The sequence below is a fragment of the Simochromis diagramma genome, unplaced genomic scaffold (genome assembly GCF_900408965.1).
Source record: "Simochromis diagramma unplaced genomic scaffold, fSimDia1.1 OVJJ01000753.1, whole genome shotgun sequence".
NCBI classification, from domain to species: Eukaryota; Metazoa; Chordata; class Actinopteri; order Cichliformes; family Cichlidae; genus Simochromis; species Simochromis diagramma.
Genome location: NW_024387523.1, coordinates 10,092,365 through 10,114,512, shown reverse-complemented (window position 1 = coordinate 10,114,512; position 22,148 = coordinate 10,092,365). Strand labels below are relative to the sequence as shown.

The window sequence follows — 22,148 nt, the reverse complement described above, 5'->3', positions numbered from 1 at the left end:
CTGTGCTTGACTCTGCATAGATCATCCAGAATCAAACACATGTTTTTTGTTTTTTAATAAATTCAGCAACATTCATACAGATGAGAGCTGCACCACCCATAGTAGGATGGTTGGAGTCTCTCTAAAAAAAGACCACGTTTTCCACAGAAAGTTTTCCAGTTACCCACGAAGCCCATATTGTTTGCTGGACACCACCCAGACAGCCTGCAGCTAAAAGACAACATCCAGCTATGCATGTCAACCCAGGTCAGACTGGGGAGAAGACGCTGTTAGTAAAGTCACACACTAACTCAATGTTAGTTTTAGTGACTTGTGATTAAAACAACTGGATGCCATTACTTTCAATCTGAATTACAGTCTAAGTAAATCTACGTTTATCTTTAGTTCAAACAAATGCTCTGCTGTTGGAGTCTGCAGGTTCACGTTTCTAAGTATGAAGCTGCCAATGACCAGAGTTTTTTTCTCTGCAGGTGTCGCTGAGTGGAAAAAAACACATGGTTAGAATTTTGAACGTGCTAGTTGCGTACCAAGGGCTTCTCTTTCGGACTGCGCTTCCTTCCAGCAGCAGCCGGCCTTTCTTCCCGGCAGTGCATTTGGGTGACAGCTAAACTACTTTGGGCCTGGCTAGCCATTACAGCTGCAGGTTTACTTTCAACGGTGCGGAGCCATGCCTCCAATTCACCAAGCCTGGCCTCCAGCACAACAAAAAAGGTACTATTATTATACGAAACATTATCACTAAAGCAGGTCGAGTAGTAAGAGACCTACAATTACAGCCACACTAACCAGATGTAGGATTTCATTTATAAATATTTAGGATGAATATGTTGACTTGAAGGAAGGAAGGAAGGAAGGAAGTCCTTTGCAGGTAAACTGAACCCAAACCATTTAACATTTGACACACTGTCATGTTAAACCCCTGGGCGTTGTGCTCTCACCATGGACAGGTAGCAGAGATGTTGACAGATCTGGCAGCGCCTCTCTGAGGACTCCAGTGTCAGCCATTTGCCGCGAGGCTTCTTACGTCCCTCGATGGGTCCCAGGCTGCCATCGTGTGTGCCATAACGGGCAGAGGAGAGCAAACCTGCCTTGTAAAGTTCCTGACGTTGGCGCATCTCTATGTTCCTGATGGACAAAAACACTCTGAGTGAGAGCAGAAGTAAGTTTGCTGCTATCAAGGGGAAACTATCAGAGTGGAGCTTACAGAGAATGGCACTTACTCAGATCTCAGTACAGTAACACAATGGATATAATAGTATTATAGCCAACTTCAATCACAATTTATTCCTCTTCCTTTACAACAACAGTACATTTAGTCATTATAAGGTGAATTAGACCACACCTATCTTATGAACATAAACGGACTCAAACAAAACCCAGAAGTTTGATAAATAATAGGCAGTGTTTGATGTGGCGATCTTTAGAAATCTAATAAAACTGGATTTGTAGCTTTGCCGTGTTTGTCGTTTGTATGAGTTGTTGCATCATACCTGAGGTCTTTGAGAAGGGTGGAGATGGTGGTGAGGAGTAGGCCGTTGTCCCTCTTGGACTCAGCTGTGGCGATCTGATACAGTAGCTTCTCCATTGAGAATGGTTTGGCTATACAACGACATTTCAGGTCCTGTGAGTGGAAAAAAACAAACAAAAAATCAGCCATTTAATATCTATTTTTGTCCAGCTTTCAGCCAAAATATAAAGGTGTGGTCTAATATACTCCAAGAATGCTGACAATGTCCTTTAGTGTATAACAAAGAATATTTGTAGTGTAACCAAGATCAATGTTTCTCATCCTCTCCTATGATTCCTCACTAAAAATGTTTGTAATTTGCAAGAGCGTGTTTCAGGCAGTGCTCCACAGTGCAGCACATTTTATGAATGTCACATTACCCTGAAGGGTAATCTTAATGTGGCTGTGGGTATGATAGCATTGCTGAAGGTAGATGTACTTCCATCACTGTTATGCCCATAATGACAATGGGGAACATTTTCCTCGCCTCTATTACAGCTATAATGAAGTCCAACGAGCCAAAGGTTTACTCGGGAGCTCTCTCACGCTCACAAACATGAAACAGAACTCAAAGGTCAAAACACCGGCTGAATTAAGTTCATTTCAGTGTTAATCACCTCTACCCAAATTGAATCTTTAACAGCTGCAGTCCACAGCACTGTTGCGAAATGAAAACAAACAGTGATGTAAAATGTGTCATTATTCATCGAAATGGTCTTTGGTTCAGCTTTGTCGGCCCTGATTTAGATGCTGACCTTTGCGGCCTGGTAACCCAGGTTCATCCAGTGTGGTGTGGCAAAGTGCACCGTCTCTGACACGCTGTAGCCACAGCACACTTTAGAGACAAAGGCACCGGGGAAGCAGACCACAAACTGGCCACTCCGCTGGACAGTACGATAAACCTTGATGCCTTCACGGCACAGCACCTCTGGAGATATCTGGAAGAGTGAAATAAACGGCGTTACATTTCCAAGTGACTCTGCAAAGTTTTAGGATCAAAAGCATCGCTTCCTTCCAGTTAAAATATATGTGAATGGATTTTTATAGACTTACCATGATATTCTTCTCCAGCATCTCTAGTCCTGGCGTGCCATTGGCCTGAAGCAGTGTATGGACCACCTTGTTCAGCTTAGCCTTCTCCTCAGCAGGGATAGAATACCTGTCCGAGCACACACACAGACATCAGTTTCAAACTTTTCACTTAGTTTTCCTTTATTCAAGTCTATTAGTTCTCTCGTCTAATTTTACACATTTTTACCATATTAACAAGTTTTTGGTGCACACACTTACACCGAGACAACGCCTCTGTGCATACTTACCAAATGCAATCAGCACCAGTGTGTAAGTAATCAATATATGGAAGGCGATTTTGGTCTCGAGACCAGCATGAGGTAGAAAAGACCATGCCAATGTTTAGCCAGGGAATGGTCACCCCTGTAGAGACAGGAAGGTTAAGTGAGACAGAAACATTAATATCTGCAGGCTAAACAACAGAAACGGCTCAAACATCTGGAGTGATCAAGATAACACAGGCCATCTACATTTGTAGAGCAACGTACAGACTGTGCTATGAAAATAATTCTCACCAGGCACAGCACCCAGATGCCTCAGTATGGATCCAGAGTTATTTGGGAGGACATTGAGGTTCCATCCATGTCTGAGGAAAGAAGGAAAAGAAGACGTTTTTATAAGAATGACTTTTGAGGAAGCCGATAGTTTGACTGTTAAAAAGTTTTATCTGACCTGTGATCAGGTAAAGACTTTGCTGCAAGTAGAAAAATGTACCCAAACTCACAAGATGGATGAGAAACACTTACTTTGAAAATGGCTCTGACTTTCCTGTGGGGAAACCACTGCCATGTGTACTGGTGTCCACCTTCCCACAATGCACTGCCACATGGCAATCTCTCTGTTCCACAATCCTCCAGTACTCTTGCTGCAAGAGGACAAAAACAGAAAACTAGTAAGAGAAAGTATGCATGAAACAGAGTACAGGATTCAGGTGTGCCTCATGGTCAGTCATGCTGGTAGCTGACATCGAGGAGAAACCAACTCACCTTTTAAAAATGATCTTAAAGTTACGGTCTGCTTGATTTCATTAACAGATGTATTATTTGATAGGGCTAAATGTTTTCTCATTTAAAAAAGTAATTACAACAAAGATTTAACACTGAAAACTACTTTAGATAATGAAGGTAATGTTTGATAAAGATGACAGGATGCTAACCTCAACCTCAGCAGCAGACGGTTCCTTGTTAAAGCACATGGTCATGGTGTTCCGCGCTATCCTGAAGAAGTTGGTCAAAGACACCGATTTCCCCTGCAAATCACATGAATTTAAGATTAATCATCAGTGGAATCTATTTTTCCCATGATGCATGAGTCAAGAAGTCAAATGGAGGGCGATAAGGATAAAACATTGCATATCTGACTGTGTGTGTTTCTACAAGGATCTCTACTCCCTTTGTTAGTGTGAGACACAATTCCCCTGGACTTGACCCTCTCCCACTGACACCCTGCTACACAGAATCTTTGAAGGTGACCATAAATCTGCCAACTCTGAGCCTGAAGATGTGCAGACCAGGCTGAAGTTTGACCTTGTGGATTCCTAATGTTCACAGTGACATTTTGTTTTTTTCTTCTTTTTCCCTCTTATGTGTTTGCAAGTACTATCTGACTTAGTTCTTTTTATGATTGCACTAGCTTCAGGGTTGTGAAACAATGCAGTTAAATTACAGTCTGGTGCACTGACAAGACTTTTTGTCATTCAGTAGCGGCGCTTTTTCCGAGCTTTTTCCCAGTGTAATTACAGTTAATTACACCCTTGACGTGCACTTTGTCCTCTCGATCGAAAAAGTGAAACATAAGCTCCTCTTGGGGGGCACTTGTAATGAATAATAGCCATAAATCTGAGCTCTGCAAAAAAGTGATGAGTCACGTTTTGACAGGACTTCCAAGTCAGGACAGTGACAGCCATTCACATGTCACTGTGCACTGAGCAGTACTTGTATAACTACGGGGTCACGTTTGTTGGGGGGGGGGGGGGGGTGTTCATACAGAAGGATTTGGTTACCAAAAGGAAAGGAGAGGAAAAAAAATCAAATGAGATCCAGATTGGAGATGGGTGGGGTATTGTGCAGTGAGTGAACACAGAAAGTTTAATTACAGTTTCGACCCAAGATGCTGCTTCAAAATAAATGTACACAAACAATCACATGGCCCATTTTTGTGCATACAGAGTGAATAATTTCAAATTTCCACATGCGCACAAACTACTGGGGGTCGAGTAGGTACGCAGAGAATTTGGCAAGAGTGAGAGAAACTGGGTGGGGGCGGGGGGCTGTGGAGAGGACTGGATATTTGGGAAAATAGCTGAGAGCAAGGACATGGGCTGAAGGAGAGAAGCCATGAGGAGAGGGCTGGACGCAAGGAGCTGAAGGGTTATGAAAGCTTGTGGAGGCGGGGCTTTGGAAGTGTGGGGGGGATGGGTGCGGGCTGTTTTGGGGGCTGCCATTTCTCTGACCTACATTTTCAGCCAGCCATAATCAGCAGGCCTGCAAGCGGGCTGGGGAAATGCATCTTATGTGGTCCACAAATACACGCACGAGCAACTCTACAGACCACCTTAACAAACACAGCTGCACAGAAATATTAAAACAAAACCACAAGAAAATAAAACTGTCGGCCCCTCACTTCAATGGCCCAACTATTTCTGTGTAAAAGCAGGTGTGCATACTTCTGAGGTTTGCTTAAACAAACCACGAACTGTGGCAGTTAACAGCACGATATTGTTACCAAGAGCACAGTAAGAAAATTCAATAGGCACTCACATCTGTGTGGTTAACAACATCCCAACAGTGTCTACGAGTGAAATCCACTTTGTTGAAAACAATATAGAGCACAAGCAAACAGGGTGTACATTTGGTCGCTTAAGATGTGACAGAGGAAACAGTCAAATTAAGTGTTGAATGTTTACACCTCATGAGCGATATATATCTCGATTCACTGAAGAGTCTCTAAAAAGTGCTCTGGCACTGACGACAGGCCAGAAAAGATCGCTCCAACCGCACATTTACCATATAAACAAGACAATGTACATCAGGTTGGACCAAAGGAGTAAAAGAAACCCAACAATGCCTGCCAAAGTGGTATGAAAATAATACCAAGGGCGACCATAACATAAGGAAATAAGGTAGACGCCACACGTTTCCATGCCTTGGAGCTGATCTTTAAACAGCAGGTCAATAAGAGACAAAAGGTGTTAACAGCATGTAATGACTTATCACAAGAAAAGTGCAGAGAGCAGAAACGTATGCATAAGCAATAACAAAAGGTAAACTTACGTGCCTCTTGTCTGTATGCTTCAAATGTGTGCCATAAACAGCAAGTGTCGTCTTCATCCTCACCTTGTAAATACATTTGTGCTGGTCACTGAGAACACCCCTGTCCTCCACCTCCTGCTCTTCCGCATGCTGCCTGTCCTCTTTGCCTTGTTTTTCCTGAGCGAAGAGCCGGCGCCGGCCCGCTTTGACCTGAGCCTCCAGTTCCTTCAGATGGTGATACACTCCATTGGTGCGGTGGTTTCCTGTTGCCCCTCCCACTATCCCGCCCACGAGCCCGTTTTTGGGCTCGTAGCGCGGCAGAGAGAAAGCGCCAGGCGCTGAAGAATCTGCGAGGCCCTCCAGAGGGCCGCGGCGAGACTCCAGGTCCTTTTTCTCCTGCAGCACATCAGTCTGCAGTTGCAAGCGCTCCTCAGCACCGAGTGAGTCGTAGGACAAGATGTACTGCAGGTAAGCCTCCTGCAGCTTGGCCAGCCGATCCTGTGCAGACTTGGGGATGCGCAGGAGGTCGGCGAGCTTGGTCCACTTCTTCAGGTCCATCACCTGCTGCATGCCGCCCATGTCATTGATGAGCTGGAAAAAACGAGACAGGTCCACTTCGCAGCCACCTGCATGGAGCAGAAAAGGAAGGTTCAGTAAGAGGAGAACATGAGCAGCACTTACAAAACCAGCGGCAAGTGGTGGTTTTGGAGTGCGTTCAACAGAACATTTGTTTCATAGGCTAACATGAAAAAGTGACATAAAATAACAATTTTGACTCATAAAATAATGTCGTGTACATAAAGAAGTTTGCAGTTTTCACTAATATAAACTCCGCTTTTTAAAAAGTCGCAGAAATCAAGCTAATCTAAAAGAATGCCATCTTGGGTCATCTGCTCCTTTGGCTAAACATGCCGTTCCCTCCTGCCCAGTTCATTTTATTTGAAACAGCCAATCCACCTTTCAAAACGGATCTGAACCTTCATTGTGCCAAACACAGACACAAATTACTGTTAATGTAGAACTGATCTGCTGGGGACAGTAAAAGAAGTCATTTGAAACCAGGGTACCCCGGCTGGCTGCGCTGTGGACCGTTGGCTGCCAGGTTTCTCTGGCCAACAGCCCTCACTCTAGCCCTGGCTCTAATCTGTATTCAGCTGTATATAAAAGCTACACACAGCACAAGAGACTGCACAAATTCAACCAGGGCAAAACTAAACAGCCACTTGTTTGCACACATGAGAATTTGCACATGCACAAAGCTCACGCATTGGATTTCCGTCCCGACCCGAGGCTGTTTAAATGCTCATAAAACGCTTATGTCATCATGAGAAATAGAAGGTGACTGAGCAATCTGAGAGAAATATTGTTTTCATTGGCCGCCAGGCTCCTTTCTGATATGTTCCACATTGTTGCTGTCATCTATAAAACTGCGAGATACAAATCAGGCCGAATACTGCTGAAGCTCTCTGAGAACCAGTGATATCAACGGAAACAATAAGTAGTGCATAAGTGTCACAGTAAACAGTTTTATAGAGCAAAGGAGGCCAAACCACAGTTAAACTGCAGAATACAAAGGTTTTTGTGATTGTAAATCATCTTCTTTGTTGTACTTATCACCATAAACAGCAACATGTGAAAGACCAGGATCCAGGAGAAATTAAATTAGGAGTCGGTGACAAACCATACTCTGTGTGTGCGTCGATAAAGTACTGAGCAAATGTTGCTATTTTGTAACCTGTACTTGCACATTTTTTCCTATAAAGAAATTGTTTATTGAGGGATGCGGATAGCCATGTTTTGACTGGGTTGAGTGTGCTTGTGTTTATGTCTGTTTACTTGTTTGCTAATAATCACTCTTAGAAAGTAAGCTCTGGTTCTACGTGACAGTGTGCAGGAAGAAACCTGTGGCCTATCGCTCATCACTCAAACTCTGCACATACTTTATATGCTCAGTACGCTCATTTACAGTTTCATAAATACATTCGGGAGTATGATAGAACAGCTTTACATTCTTTCATATAGAAAAAATAAAAACTAAATCACATCATATTCTCTCATGCTATAACATTGCTGTTGCACTCATTTCTCCCTCTGAAACATATATCATGTTTCTTTAACGGCCTTCTGAAAAATCAAGTCCGTTCTTATTGGTCGGCAGGCAATCTGACAATGAAATCAATGAACAGTGCTTGAATTCAGTAATGCAGCAACAGAAATCAGCGTATGATTCTAAATGGCACAAACTATGTCATTGCACCACATCACACCATTTATTTTTCATGCTTACACAGAGAATCAGCAATTCTGAGTTCCCCCTTCAGCAATATGAGAGCACTGTATGACCAGAAACAACAACAATTCACTGGATCTTCAGCTCTTCTGACTTTTATGTTCAGTTGTGCCAGAAAAAAATAAATAAATAAAAAACACATGTGGCATCATCATGGTCAAGACTTTTTGAGGCAGCTGCTCCTTGTTTGTGGGCATGCTAAGCTGGCATTTTTGCAAATGTGTTGCAAACAAGGGTTTAGTCAGCCAACTAAGCATTTTAGACGGTTCAGGTGCAGCTTGCAATTTTGCAGAGCTTTAACATCCCTAAAGAAAAAAAAAAGTCAACTCCAAACAAACAACACAGCATCTTACACTTAACACCCTAGCATACAGTACTGCTACTGTACATTCACATACACATGTGCGTGTTCACTTACCAATGACAGGTGGCTCATCCATGGTAATGCCCTGAGATTTAAGGTGCTTGCGGATGCAAGCCAGCCGCTGCACATTGGGGCCCCAGCGCCGGCCCAGCATGTGGACTCTCTGCACCTGTGTAACAAAACGCATCTCCTCGCTCAGCTTACACTCTGGTCGCCAGTCTGGTGGTGGCGCCACACGGCACATGCCAGCCACCTCGGCCTGTTCCCTCACTGCATCCAAGTACACCAGGGGGTCCTGAAACTCCCTTGGAGCCGGCCGGAAAATGGGGACTTCACCCAGGGCTGCCCAGCCCTCCGGCTTACTCCGGTGGCGCTCCCACTCCTTCTCTTGCTCGCGTTCCTTCTGACGCGTCAGCTCTTTCTCACGCTCCCACTCCTTGTCACGGTCAACAGCCCGCAATGCTGCCGGTTTGAGCTGTCCAGGGCTGTTGGTGGAAGTAAGAGGAGAAGAGGTGGAGGAGGACACAGAGGTTTGTTGGGGGTCTGAGGTAGTGCTGACGTGACTGGGGTTCGGTGAGTGATTCTGGCCTAATGAGGGGGAGGAGGCACTCCGACCATGAGACCTGCTCTGCTGCTGCTGTGCTTGTCGTATCAACATCAGCTTGCCAGCCGATGCCCGCTTAGGTCGCTGGTTCACCGGCTCCGCGTTGGCTGCTGGTGTAGAAGGAGGCAGGGTTTGTTGAGGAGGGAGAGTAGAAGATGGAGGTGGGGTAACAGGTTGAGTTTGTTTAGGAGAAGGGGGTGTTTCTGATTCGTGTCCATTAGAAATTGGAGTGGTAGACGAGGTGTTTTGCGTGGTAGCTTTCTCTTGATTGGCCACCTTCTTGCTGCTGCTGCGGGTCTCCAAAGGAGTGGATTGGAGCTTGGCCTTCTTGGCCTCAGTGCCATGCGTTTTGGCTTTGTGCTCAACCACCCCCGTCCCCACCGAGTTGAGCAGCACCTCCAGACGCCGCTTGGAGTTCCGCAGTCCTTCTCGACCATGGCACTCCCCCTGGCCCTGCTGGCACAGTTTCTGCGCATCCTCCTTGGCCAGGGTGTTGTGCCGCTGCCCATTTAGCCTGCCGTTGGGACGGCCGCCGGCAGCCACATTGTGCAGCCCATTGGATAGTAGCACCTGTTTGCGGGTTTTTGCATTGCTGTGGTGGGCTGGTGCCGCTGCTTTTCCTGAGTTGGCCAGCCCATTGCTGGCTGCTGGCTGGCTGTGCTGATTGTGATTGTTCGCTGACGATGGTGCCGAGGCGGCGCTGTTGTGTTTGTTGCTGCTGCTGAGTTTGGTTTTCTTGCCCAGTTCTTTCTGTTTGGCTTTGGTGTAGGTGACGTGGCCCTTGGACACGGTGGCTGTGTACTTCTTCACAGTTTTTGAGGGCAGTCGGAAGTCGCGGCTCTTTTTGGCACCATTGACGGCTTGTGCCGAGCCCGCCCGTGTCAGCCCGTTTACTTTAGAAACCTGAGATGCACAGAAGAAGCAGGGAGAGACAATTGAGACATGTTAGATGTCATAGAGTGACCAATCTTACAACAGCCATGTGACTACGTCTGTTTTAGAAAAAGGACTCACTGTAAGAAACAACAGTGGGTGGCATGCTGACCGAGTTTAAACAGAACAGAACTGCTGTTGTCAGGTCAGATTCCTTTCATTGTTAAAAACACTATTACAGCTAACATAGTATAAATGATTTTCCCAAAACGCACGCACACGCACGCACCCACACACACACACACACACCACCCACACACACACACACACACACACACACACACACACACACACACACCACCACAAACACACACACACACACCCACACACACACACCACACACACAAGAGGCGAGCGGAGAGAAAATAAAATTATCAGAATGTACAAGCCAACACATGCAGGGGCGTGGGCGCACCCACACTCCATGCTATGAAGAGGCCAAACATTCAGATGCTAGCTGTGCAGTAAAACATTTGGCTGGTCAGACCAAAGCTATTTGCGGAAACCGTCGCTATTCATTAGGGAGCCAATCAACTGTCTAGATTACTATACTTTTAAAATCTGCTGCACTTTTGTAGACTGCTCTCAGCACAACGACTGAGATTCAGCAAAGGATATGTGCAAACCAAAACCAAAGCCACTACATCCTGAGATAAACAACAGCTTAGAGCGAGTAGAGAGAGAGAGAGAGAGAGAGAGAGAGAGAGAGATGGCAGACATGAAATGGAAAGCAGGGATGGCTCCTTGATTTCTGCTAGCAGATGGCTGGACAGTATGAGGTAGAAGGTGGGGTCACTGGGATGGAATAAAATCCCATCAGGACGTATAAAAATAGCCTTTTATTTGGCTATCGCTTTTTTTAAAAATGCCAGACTTCATTTTTTGGGGTAAAAAGGTGTTTTAATGCGCATGATGGAGAAGTATGGAGAAGCAAGTGAGTGTATATTGAGCCCATGTGTGTTTAAGTCTTTAAACCACCAGCTGTAGATCTGAGGTTTGGTACAGTGGTGTCTAGTTCCACCGCTAGCATACTGGGATGCAGCTGTGGGAAGAAACATGGCCACCCTCTCCCTCAGTTCAAAGAGCTCTACAGCTGCCTCAGCACACGTTAAACTGTGTTCTGTTTTTTTGTCTATTTTCCCATTAGAGCGTGGCTCTTTCTGATGTGCCCATTATTTGTCCAGCTTTCACTCATATTTCTCTTCATAGCTTTATTTCCTGCCTGTCTCTTTTTTCCCCCCAAAGGTATTTCATCTCTATACATATTTCAGAACATTATCCCCTCTCATCCCACCTTAAAAGCTGCTAGAGGTGTCTGTGGAGTAAAACATCCCTTGCACTCTAGGCCAAAGTATAAACACTTTATTTTAGTACCAATACCAATATCTATTGGCAAAAAGCTAATATCTGTCAGGGCTCTACTTTTACCTTCTTTGGTTAGCCTATACGTGAGAATGATAAGAAATCTTAAGATCTTAAGAGTTAAAGATCCCTGTTTGCTTGTATGAAATGGTAAAGTGGGGATCACGGCTCTGTAGTTATACCAGTGAAAGCTCCTTCAAATACAAGCCAACATGATTTTATTGTATGTCTTTTTTCTCATGTTTCAAAGTCATGCATTCAAAGCACAGCTAGGCAGATTTGTACACAACACATGACAGAGCCCTGCTTTTCATTAGAAAACATGAAAAACAAAATGCATCTGTATTTTATTGCTGTCATTCTGCTGCGTCTGTCTGTTTGGACTAGCTGGAGGTGGACCACATGAACAAGGCGGGAGGATGGGAGAGGATGGAGTTATCAATCACAGCCAGGGCTCCACAGGAGGGAGGTGACAGCCGGTCCATTGACAGGTTCGCCTTTGAAGGGCTCTCGTGTCACGTGTGTGTGTGTGTGTGTGTGTGTGTGTGTGTGTGTGTGTGTGTATATTGTATTGTGTTTGCCTCAGGTGGTGGGGGGCCGACACAAAGACCAGGCCATTAAAAGATAAGGGGGAACTGAAACCTAACCCTGCCTCCGTCAATCACTCCCCCCGTCTCCCTACATACACAAACGCTTCTTCTCACAATGGAGGGAAAAGAACGCCAAAAATAAAACAGGGTGACAAGGCAGAGGGAGGAGTAAATGCAGATCGAGTAGAAATAGGAGCAGATAAAGTAAGTCTGCCGGCTAAAACGCTGTTTTCATGAGATAAACAGTGACAAAAAAAACTCCAACGACTCCAAAACTTGACTACTAAAAAGAATATATCCATAGATAAGAAAAGTTTCAGGCAACGGGTTATTTAGGGCAACAACGATGTCTAAACAGCTGTCTGTCATAAAGCTGCAGGATAAATATGGGAAGTGTTTGTCATATCTAATCAGCAACTTTTGCTGACAATGTCAGAGACAACAAAACTGTCATGACACCTTCCTGCCACAAGAGGGCTCAGAGGACCGCCTCGCTTAAAAAGGATAAGGGGGGGGGGGGGGCTCTCAGCAGGTCTCCCTCACTTTTTATTTGGTGTGGTGGAAAAGGAGGAAGGCAAGAGTGATGATGAGGTAGAATATGAAAGAAAGAAAGAAAGAAAGGTTCACTTCTAATAGCGACTGGCAGCGAGAAATGAAAAGAACGACGAACAGAATAAGAGAGACAATAAAGAGCCAAAAGGAAAAAAATAGAGCACACAGACAGAGGCAGGAGGCAGGCAGCCGGAGACTGTTCATTCGCACGTGAGCGGGAAGGAGAGGGAGGGGGAAAGGAGGTGGGTCTAGATGACATCATGTGTTGCTATAGCCCAGCTGAGGCCTGCCAGGAAGATTTTTAACACACAATATCTGCAGGAGCAGGCCCTGAGAAGGCGAGGAGGCGGGGGTGGGGTGGGAGATAGACAGCGAGAGGAGGCCAGCCAGAGGATAGAATAAGACAGCAGAAAGTTTAACCCTTTCAAAGCTTTGCTGACTCACAAAAGAAAGGAAAAGAAAGACGCAGGGGAAGGCAGAAAATCCAGCCCTACATGCAAGATTGTGTTTGACAGGCACAGAATTATTTACTTATTTACTTACTTTTTGTAAATGGGTGTGTTCTAGTTAGTCCATAAAAATGTGTGTGTGTGTGCATTTGGATGAGACAGAGATTTGGTCATCTTGTGTGTTTTCTGGTGTTTATGGCTGTTCAAAATAAAGACAGTGCTGAATGGCTGATACGCAGCGTACAAACGTATCCATCAAATGTTCCTGTGATGCAATGACAACTGGTGGGTTAAATCCTATTCTGAACTCTAAACGGTCTCCTTTGCTGGAGTGATTTATGATGCAACCACCAGAACACCTTAAAAGTGAGGCATGAATCTGATTTAAGTCTTCAATTTCCTGTCACTTGCAAAGCAACGCAATCCAGGCAGGGCAGGCTGATTTTAAAGCAGTTGAAGAAAGGTCACAATAGCCCAGCACCAACAACGTACACAGTTTACTAACCGGCTCATAGGAGCTTTCTTGAAAGGATGCCCTGATTAATGCAACACGGGCGTTTGAATAAATAGTGGAGGAATGACCATATTCAGTATTCAGAATTGCAAATTGCATTCATCAAACTCGATGCCCTACCCAAGTTTATTATCCATGCTGCACAGTGTGGCTTGCAGTAGTTGGTGCCTTCAGGGAGGTTAATTGAAGACTGCGGAGAAACTAAATAAGAGTCTTCTTCCAAACAATGGAGTCAGTCCTGCTGCTTTTTTTTTTTTTTTTTTTATTAAAATGGATCAAATCATGTTGCTTTTTTTTTTTTAAAACTGTGTATACAAGCTGCTATTAAATTAGTGAGAATGACCATGAATTGAATTATGATCATGTTTTACCCCCTTTTTTTAGATTAAATACACACAACCACAGAGTTTGTTTTACTGCTACAAAAATCACTTAACCTTTTCTATGGCTTAGCCTGAACTGTCACCGTTGGTAATGTGTCTAAATTTGTGTGTCTTTTGAACACACATGGTTAACACACAACTTGTTCATGATAATTGGAGGGAGAGCGAAAAAGAAAAAACAAAACTAATCCTTCCAAATGATTGGAGCCATGTTGTCAAGGGCAAAATCAGTCTGTCTGACACAGGAGAAGAGAGAGAGTGAAGCATGAAAATTGGTTAAAAAAAGAAAGAAAAAAGAAGAAGACAGTGAGGATTGCTGAATGAGAGAACATGAGGAAAACCAAAACACACCGTGCGATAGAAGCAAAAGAATAACACTGGGTGCCAGCAGTGTGCGAAACGGAGCGAGGGAGAGAGTAGAGGAAGAACAGCAGAACAAAGGCCGGTGGGTAAGTGAGGCTGAAGTTTGTCTTGGCAGGCAGTCACTCTCATTGAAATTCCTTGTTGGGTTTGCTGGACAATTCCAGCCACTTTAAAAACCTGAAGCACATGTCTGTGTTTACACCAGCAGCAGTGCGGTGCAACAACGAGAAAACACCACCACGAAATAAAGGCTGGCATTTCAAATATGGCGGGTTAAAGACGAAGCAGGAGCGAAAGAGGAAAGCCGATCGAATGCGGAGCCTCAGCAGTCACCTGCCTTTAATTAGCCAGCGTGGCCAGAGGAATGGCACTTATCAAGCTGAAGACATCTCCAGCCTCCCCTTTTCCTGTTTTTCCCTCTTTCACTTTGCGGGGTTCCTTGAAACCTGCTAAGTGCCATGGAGAGGCAGGCAGGATTTCACAGCCCCTAGCCAGCACTACTAAATATAGCTGCAGTCGCAGCAGGCCAAAACACAATCATTACTCTCCCAGACACAATGGATGGAGGAGAAGGGAGGCAAAGAGAGAAGAAGAGAGGAGGAGAGGAGCAGAGGAGGAATTAAAAGTGTGAAAAATAATAAGATCTGTAAGAAAAGAGCAAAGTAGGAAGGAGGTAATGTAAAGAAAGCACTGCAAATACACCACAATACATCAGAAGGTAGGCAAGCACGACACAGGAGCCGTTAGGAGAAACCACAGAGAGGAAGATTTAAAAAAGATGGAAGATGGGTAAATAAAAATGGGAATCTCTGGAACTGTTTTCATTCTTTTCCATCTCCTTTCAGCCTATCACAGCTCTGACACGATACTGAGAGACCAGCGCTGGGCACTTCTGGCCACACACTACCTGCTTGCGCGGGTCCTCTGAAGTTCTCCTCAGTGGCAGCCCGTTGGCTGAACCTCTACTGTTGGCCATGGCCTGCAGCTCCCTTGCGTGCTCCCGCGCCTCTGCCCGCTCGCTGCGTTCTCTCAGGAGGGGCGGAGGTGGAGGTGGAGGGGGTGGCAGCGGCGGGGCAGGCGCATCCCTGCCGTGAGCGCCGCCCTTGGGCCTCGGACTCTCCCTGGTCCCCGCTTTACTGTGGCTGTGAAAAACTGGAAGAAGGGAGGAAGTGACAAAGATGAAACACGAGGATCAGGTGTTTTGCTTTTGCAATTCTTAATAATAAAAAAAATAAATTAAAAAAAATTGCTGCCTGCCAACATCTATGTTTTCACATGCTTCAAAGAAAATCAGAGTGAGAGAGGAGAGAAGAAACAGTTCTGTGCTTTCCAGATTCTGGAGTAGAAGTTTCTAGTCTGCGGAAGCCAAAAGCAAACAAACAAATTAAATAATTAAGCTACTGCAGAGACTGGAAAGTTACAAAAGTACATACTTCATATATATATGTATATATATATATATATATATATATATATATATATATATATATATGTATAGGACATATAGTATGCTTTTCAGGCTAACATCTGCCTGTGCCAAAAAGCAGAATGGGTTTTACCCATTTGGGACTAAACCACAACGACCACATAGAAAACTCTACACAAACATTTGAGGTGACAGGCTTTTGGCAAACATATAAGCCCCAATCAGTGAAATATGCATGATTTAAGGTGGGCATGAAAACACCTTTGTGCTACGTGTCAATGAATCTGTTCAAAATAGACTTCGACTACATAAACCACCCCCGAGATGATGCTAAGCGAGCCCAACAGGAGAGCGGCAATTAACATACATTGAATGGCTCTCCCTTCAGCTTTTATGAGGCTCAATTTTAAAGTTTTACAGAGTCTTAAAATCAGCTGCAGCGCGAACACGCACACAGCACAGTATGCGTTTATTCTGAAAGGTGCGTCATTGTTAGTTGGTACGTGGATGTCATCTTTTTTTGTTTATTTTAGCAGCAGTGCGTGTTGATGTGTGCGAGCGTGTGCATGCTTGCTGCATTGCACGTGTGGTTCGATGAAAAAAATGGGAGAAATTCTGACATTTTGAGAAGTGAGCTAAGCAAGAAACGGAGCCCAATAAAAGCTGTTTAATTTAGCTATGTCAACATGGCACATGGCCCAGAGAGAGAGAGGGAGACAGAAATGAAGGGATGGCGCCCTGATGAATGGCCTACAATCTCAGGCCTTTCCTGTCTCTACCTCCCAGAATAAAACCTCTCTCTGCGTCGCCATTTCTATTTTCCCATTTCCCTCACCCCCGCCTCCCATTGAGCCCATATAACTGTCCTCCTGCTGGAGATTGGCCCAAGCTGCATATTAAAGTGTCACGTTTGACACAAATCTTAATACCACAAAATGTACCGAGGTGTGAGCGTGTGTTTTTTTCCTCCACGAGCTTAAACACTCTTAACCAAAGCAGCGACCAGGTCGTCGTTGACTGCGTGCTCACACCTACTTGTGTACACTAAATGCCCGTTGCAGTGTCTTTAACCCCCCTCTCCCCCCACATCTAGAGCGTCCCCTTGCAAAGTATATCTACCGATTTACCCCTTATCTATTTATTTAGCATATCACAGTGAAGGCGCCGAGGTGCTTTGCAAACAGTGTTTGTATATGAGATAAGAATAAGCTGTCCTCCTGCACAGAACAAGCCTGGGTTTGTTCAAACAGGTTACACTACCTCACCGTGTATGCTACTTATACACATGCGTAGCATACACGCTATATTTTATGTTTAAAACTGCAGCTACAGATGTTTTTTAAAAGGATGAGGGGAAGTACGCGTAGATAGGAGAACGCCAGGGGCCGGCACTGCTTGGGAGCGAGTGACACAAAGGCAGCGAGAGTTTAACGTTTAGCAAATCAACGAATCACTCTCTCCCGCTTTCTTTTAATCCTACCAGTCTCTCCCGTAGTCTCTCTCCTCTTTCACATTCCACTTGAGAGGATGACTGGGTGGGGGGGGGGGGGGGGCTGAGCAAAGTGTTCACCTTTCAAATCCTTTCTGGCGGTAATTTTACAGACTTAGAAGGGAGTGAAAGTCAGGGATGGTGGAAATGTGAAACTAGATACAAAGCCCTTTACGGGGGGATTTTACATCTGAAAACTATATGAGACTAATGGTTTGTAGGGGAAAAATAAAATAAATAAAAGGACGAGGTTGATGTGAAAAAGAATGGGGGTCAGAACATACGTTACAAACCAAATAAATAAAGTAACAGGGACAGTAGAAATATTCTGGATTCTTTTAAATCTGCTCTGCTGTGCTGCAAGTCTATTTATAACCAGACTGCTGAAATTGTGTCATGCTTTGTTTCAGTTTGCTAAAACCCAAATTTAACTCCTATTGGAAAAAACACATAAGAAAGCAACTTGTTAATTTGCAGATTTCTATGTAACATTTCTGCAGCGTTTTGCACAACTCTGTATGTGTATTCATCCAAATGTCTATTTGCCCCAAGGGGCATGCTGTAACTGTGCTGCGTATGTGTATCAAGGGCCCTGGCCAGCTGTTGCAGTGTGTGCATAAACACCTTGTTAGGGCTTAGTAAGCTAAGTGTTAATTGGGGTGGAAAGAGTTGATGCGCCGCTCCACTATCCCCATGTGACTGCGCCTCCCCCTCCTCCTCTGCAGTTCAAAACAGCAGTGCTTAGGAAATCGCTCACATGCGCACATGGGCAGAGGGACGCACACAAACATACTCTGACATGAACTGTAAAAATCAGGCTCTTTGTCGCGCGACTCATTCTGTGCTCCTACATTAACTCGATGCTTTTCCATGGTTTCCATTTCTCCGTACATATTAAACCCATCCCTGGAGTGCCCCCATCTTTTCCTCCTCTTCCCTCAGTTGCATCTCGTAGCACCACTTTTATTTTTCTGCGTTCTCTCCTCCATTAACTCCTCTCACCGGGGTCTCCGAGGCACGTTACACCGACAGAAAACATTCCCCCTTCGTTCAGCGTGTGAAGACGGGAGATGCGCTTTTGGTAATAGAAAAAAAAAAAAAAAAGAAAAAAAATACACGGCGTGCTTCGTTCCGAACTCTGACGCCGTCCTTACCGTGCCCATTAAGCGGCTGCCTGGCGGGAAGCTTGCCCTTGCGTGGTGTCGAGTGGCAGGAGGAAGAAGCCGAGGCTTGGCTGCTGCTTCCCGCAGAGTGTACGCCACCTCCATTCCTCACCTCCTCCTCCTCCTCTTCGTCGTCTTCCTCCAGGTCCTCCTCCTCCTGGGAGCTTCCGAAGTAGGCCATATTACTGGGCAAGGCAGAAGAACCTGAGTGCAGAGAGGAGGTGGTTAGTAGGGGGAGGAGCAAGGAAATAATTACAACTTAAAAATAATATTTTTTTAAAAAAAGAAGGAAAAAAAAAACAAAAAACCTCTCAACTGGAAGTTTAGTCTATTGCCAGTCTGCTGTCCTACTTCAACACAATACGCATTAGGGAGCCCCAAGTGCATTTTAATCTCAGACATTATAAAGGGAATCAACATCAGCACGTAAGTGGTGAAATATTATAGCAAAAATAGAAGTTGCTCAGGGGTTTAAGAATAATGGGGCTTTTCATCTGTTATTATCCCAGTTGGTGGCCTATTGATGCTTTGTAAACCACTCTGCACACAGCAGTGCCATTGTTGCCGACAGTCAAGTGGAGAAATGCACAAACACAATTAAGGAAATGTATAGCACAATGTCAGAATGATGACAGAATGACAGGATATATGCATATATCATATACACCCCGCTCCCCCCGGTACCATCAGCTTCATTTATAGAACTGTCATTGTCAGTGGGTTAGCTGACCATTGTCTTGTAAACTTCTCACCGCTTCTTGACAACAGCCGCTGTGGTTCTAGCAATATCAGTAGCAATGCATTCATGCACTGTCACGCGGTGCTAAGGGAGAGGGAGAGAGATGACTAGCAACTATTTTATTGATAGCTGGAAGCGCTGCAAGTACGCAACAAGCAGTCTTTCCACAGAGGCTCTTGATGGTGACAGTTTTATTGAGAAATATATAATGTACATATCTAACTCTGGTTTCTAAAGTAACTCTTCCACAAAGCGCTGCTCCCTCGCTCTCTCTCTAGCTGCTGAACTAATCCCAAATCTGTCGCGTTCACTCTTCCAAACAGGATTACTGTCAATCTCCAACTCTACTGGAGAAGAAAACCAACTTTCTCTTTTTCTTTTTACTTTTCCTGTCACACTCAATCACTTTCATTGACATCTGAGAAATCTAACTCGGTACGGTGTTTGGCAGTGGGTTGCCTATAACATTACCTCCGTTAGCTCGACGCAGACATACAATCGCTCTCACAAAAAGGTCATAAAGCCCAAAGCTATGTTGTTAAATCTCATAATGTTGTACTCTTAAATCAGCGTGCAAAAACAGCTGGGCCGGTCATGCACATGCAGGAATAAAGAACGGGAAGGGAAGCATGCAGAGCGCAACGGCAGTGATGTCTACGAATACAGAGGCGCAGTAGGAAATCGCTCAATGCCTCGAACTGATTCCAGAAAAAGAAAACAAAAAACCACAAACACAAATACAAAAATCTAAAAATGAGTAATAGATTATGAGTTTTCCACCTATCGCTGCAGGTACGCTCGGCAGGCATGTTTGGGTGAGTCTGTACTCAATCCGTCTGTCGTCCCGGCATATCACCACATCACTTGGTGCACTTAAATTTTCGTTCTGAAGATGGGATTGAGTTTAAGAAGAACAACAACACGAGGACATGATGGCAGAGGTGAGAAATCGAGCTAAAGAAACTGAATGCTAAAGCATCTTATCGGCTTTCGCTGGAAGGTTGGATTTTTGCAAGAAACTAATGATTTTCTCCCGAGGACTCTCACTGCATGGACTGTAAAAATCGGTATTCACCAATACTACAGATCAAGTACAACTCTGGATCCCAGAGCAGACCAAAAACAGCCCATTGTTTATTGTAATAAACCCCTGAGAACTAAGTGAAGGAAACCGACCGCTCCCGTGTGCAAAACGCTTGTGTATGCAACATGCATGAGTGACCTTGGGCACACTTAACATTTTTAACTTTTTAACTTATACAATTAGGATAATAATGTAATAATAATGTAATTCTAAAACTACATGGTCACGATTGTCGATTTGTGCTTAACGGAAACGTGTGATCATGCCACATTCTCACAGCTTTAATTAAATCTGGCTGCAATCAGGAAACTGTGGATTTGTACAAAGTTGTTGGTCGTTTATGACTAAATCGATTACATAGCATGAGCGACCACTGTGGGTTTATTACCCTTTTCAGGGGTTTCAATGTTTAACGGGCAATTAATGAACAGTAATGTGTGATTATACACCAATTAAAATAATCTTAATCCTCTGAAAAATAGGCTGAATTCAAATAGCCTGCCTTAAACTGTGGGCCTACTTAAATTTACATAGTGGATCTAAATTTATCCAAGCACATTATTTAATTAGCTCACTTGTTTTTCGAGAATATATTTAATATATGTAAGACCATTTTACATCTTATGAATGTAATACATTCAGTGGATGAATTGGGTGTTATACTTTCTGGACAGGCTATAATTTAGCAGGAAAATTACACTTGGAATTCGTAAAGTGTTAAAAGGCCAGATAAAATGTTTTAGTGAGTGACAGTAATGCAATCATGTGTTGGTGATATGTAGAGTACTGTGCAAAAGACTTGAACCATCCTTCATTTCTCTGTATTTTGAGAGGGAAAAGGTGAAAAAGGTGCAATAATGTATAATAATTTAAGCTTTCTTGTAATTTCCTGAAGTAGCCTTCAGGAATAGTTCTCCAGGATCAAGGACATTCAAAGCTCTTCTTTGGATGTTGGCTGCCTTTTAGTCTATTCTGATCCAACACTGCTTCAATAACAGTGAGGTTCAGGCTCTGGGGAGGCCAATCCATGACTGATAGTGTTTCTATCAATGTCACGCTGATAAATGAAGCCGTTACCAATCAAACGCTTTGCAGATGGTATTGCATGGTGGATCAAAATCTGATGACACTTTTCTGTGTGTGTGTGTGTGTGTGTGTGTGTGTGTGTGTGTGTGTGTGTGTGTGTGTGTGTGTGTGTGTGTGTGTGTGTGTGTGTGTGTGTGTGTGGGTGGGGGGGGGGGGGGGGGGGATATCCAGCAAAGACCTGACACAGGACCTGAGAGATGCATCTGATTTCTCAAGTTCACCCAATTTCTTAAGGATGTTACTTTCAGAAACTGTTCATCTGCTGTAGATAGTTTCTTTTCTTTTGTTCTCCACTTGCCAGGTTTTCAGCCTTAAGAGCTCTTAAGGAGTCACCTTGCAGGTGCAAAAGTACTATTTGATGCTCGTCAAATTGAGTTTTTTTTGTAGATTCAAGTACAAAAAATTGGAGCAAATGGAGTGTTTTTGCGACAGGCTGCTAGTAACAAAGAGCTGAATGATAATTGGTTCTTTGTTAAGCCGTCTGAGTTTTGGACAGCACTGTATCAATTTTTTTCTGTTTCTGCTCAATCGAACTCGTTAAAATCGTTTCTGGTGCAATTTTTGTTACATTTCTGTGCTATTTTGTCCTTTGACATTGTATTTTTACCTTTTTATATTATTGTAGGTACTTCTTCATGCTTTGGCTGCTGTAACATAAGAACTTCCCAGCTTTTGAGATTAATAAAATACTTCTCATCTGATCTGTGAAAAGTGTCCCACAAAGTGCATTTACTTCACAGCTGCCTGGATACATTCAACATTTGTGTGTGTAGGTGAGATTACAGTCACCCTTTAAATGATATCCTGACTAAGGCTAGGCTTTTCTAATAACTGTTACATCCTGAAGAACTCAACTTTATGTAACCATCACCTCAGAGTAAATGGCATGCTTTAGAAAAAGAATCCTTAGGAAGATTGCTGTAAACCA

The 22,148-nt window shown here is 44.1% G+C and overlaps 1 protein-coding gene across 3 annotated transcripts in view; it reads right to left on the bottom strand.

Annotated features, from left to right (window-relative positions):
• jarid2b (jumonji, AT rich interactive domain 2b) overlaps positions 1-22,148 on the bottom strand; it is a 109,204-nt gene that overhangs the window by 5,752 nt on the left and 81,304 nt on the right. For 2 of the 3 annotated variants that reach the window (XM_040021359.1, XM_040021360.1), the window contains exons 5-16: positions 18,303-18,515; positions 15,141-15,385; positions 8,538-9,990; positions 5,851-6,455; positions 3,735-3,827; positions 3,325-3,443; positions 3,094-3,164; positions 2,827-2,941; positions 2,561-2,666; positions 2,263-2,445; positions 1,491-1,621; positions 939-1,125 (exon numbers count right to left, since the gene is read on the bottom strand). In XM_040021359.1, the coding sequence (XP_039877293.1) occupies positions 939-1,125; positions 1,491-1,621; positions 2,263-2,445; positions 2,561-2,666; positions 2,827-2,941; positions 3,094-3,164; positions 3,325-3,443; positions 3,735-3,827; positions 5,851-6,455; positions 8,538-9,990; positions 15,141-15,385; positions 18,303-18,515 (3,521 nt within the window). The remainder of the gene's footprint in view (positions 1-938; positions 1,126-1,490; positions 1,622-2,262; positions 2,446-2,560; positions 2,667-2,826; positions 2,942-3,093; positions 3,165-3,324; positions 3,444-3,734; positions 3,828-5,850; positions 6,456-8,537; positions 9,991-15,140; positions 15,386-18,302; positions 18,516-22,148) is intronic. The other variant, XM_040021358.1, reaches the window with a different exon arrangement.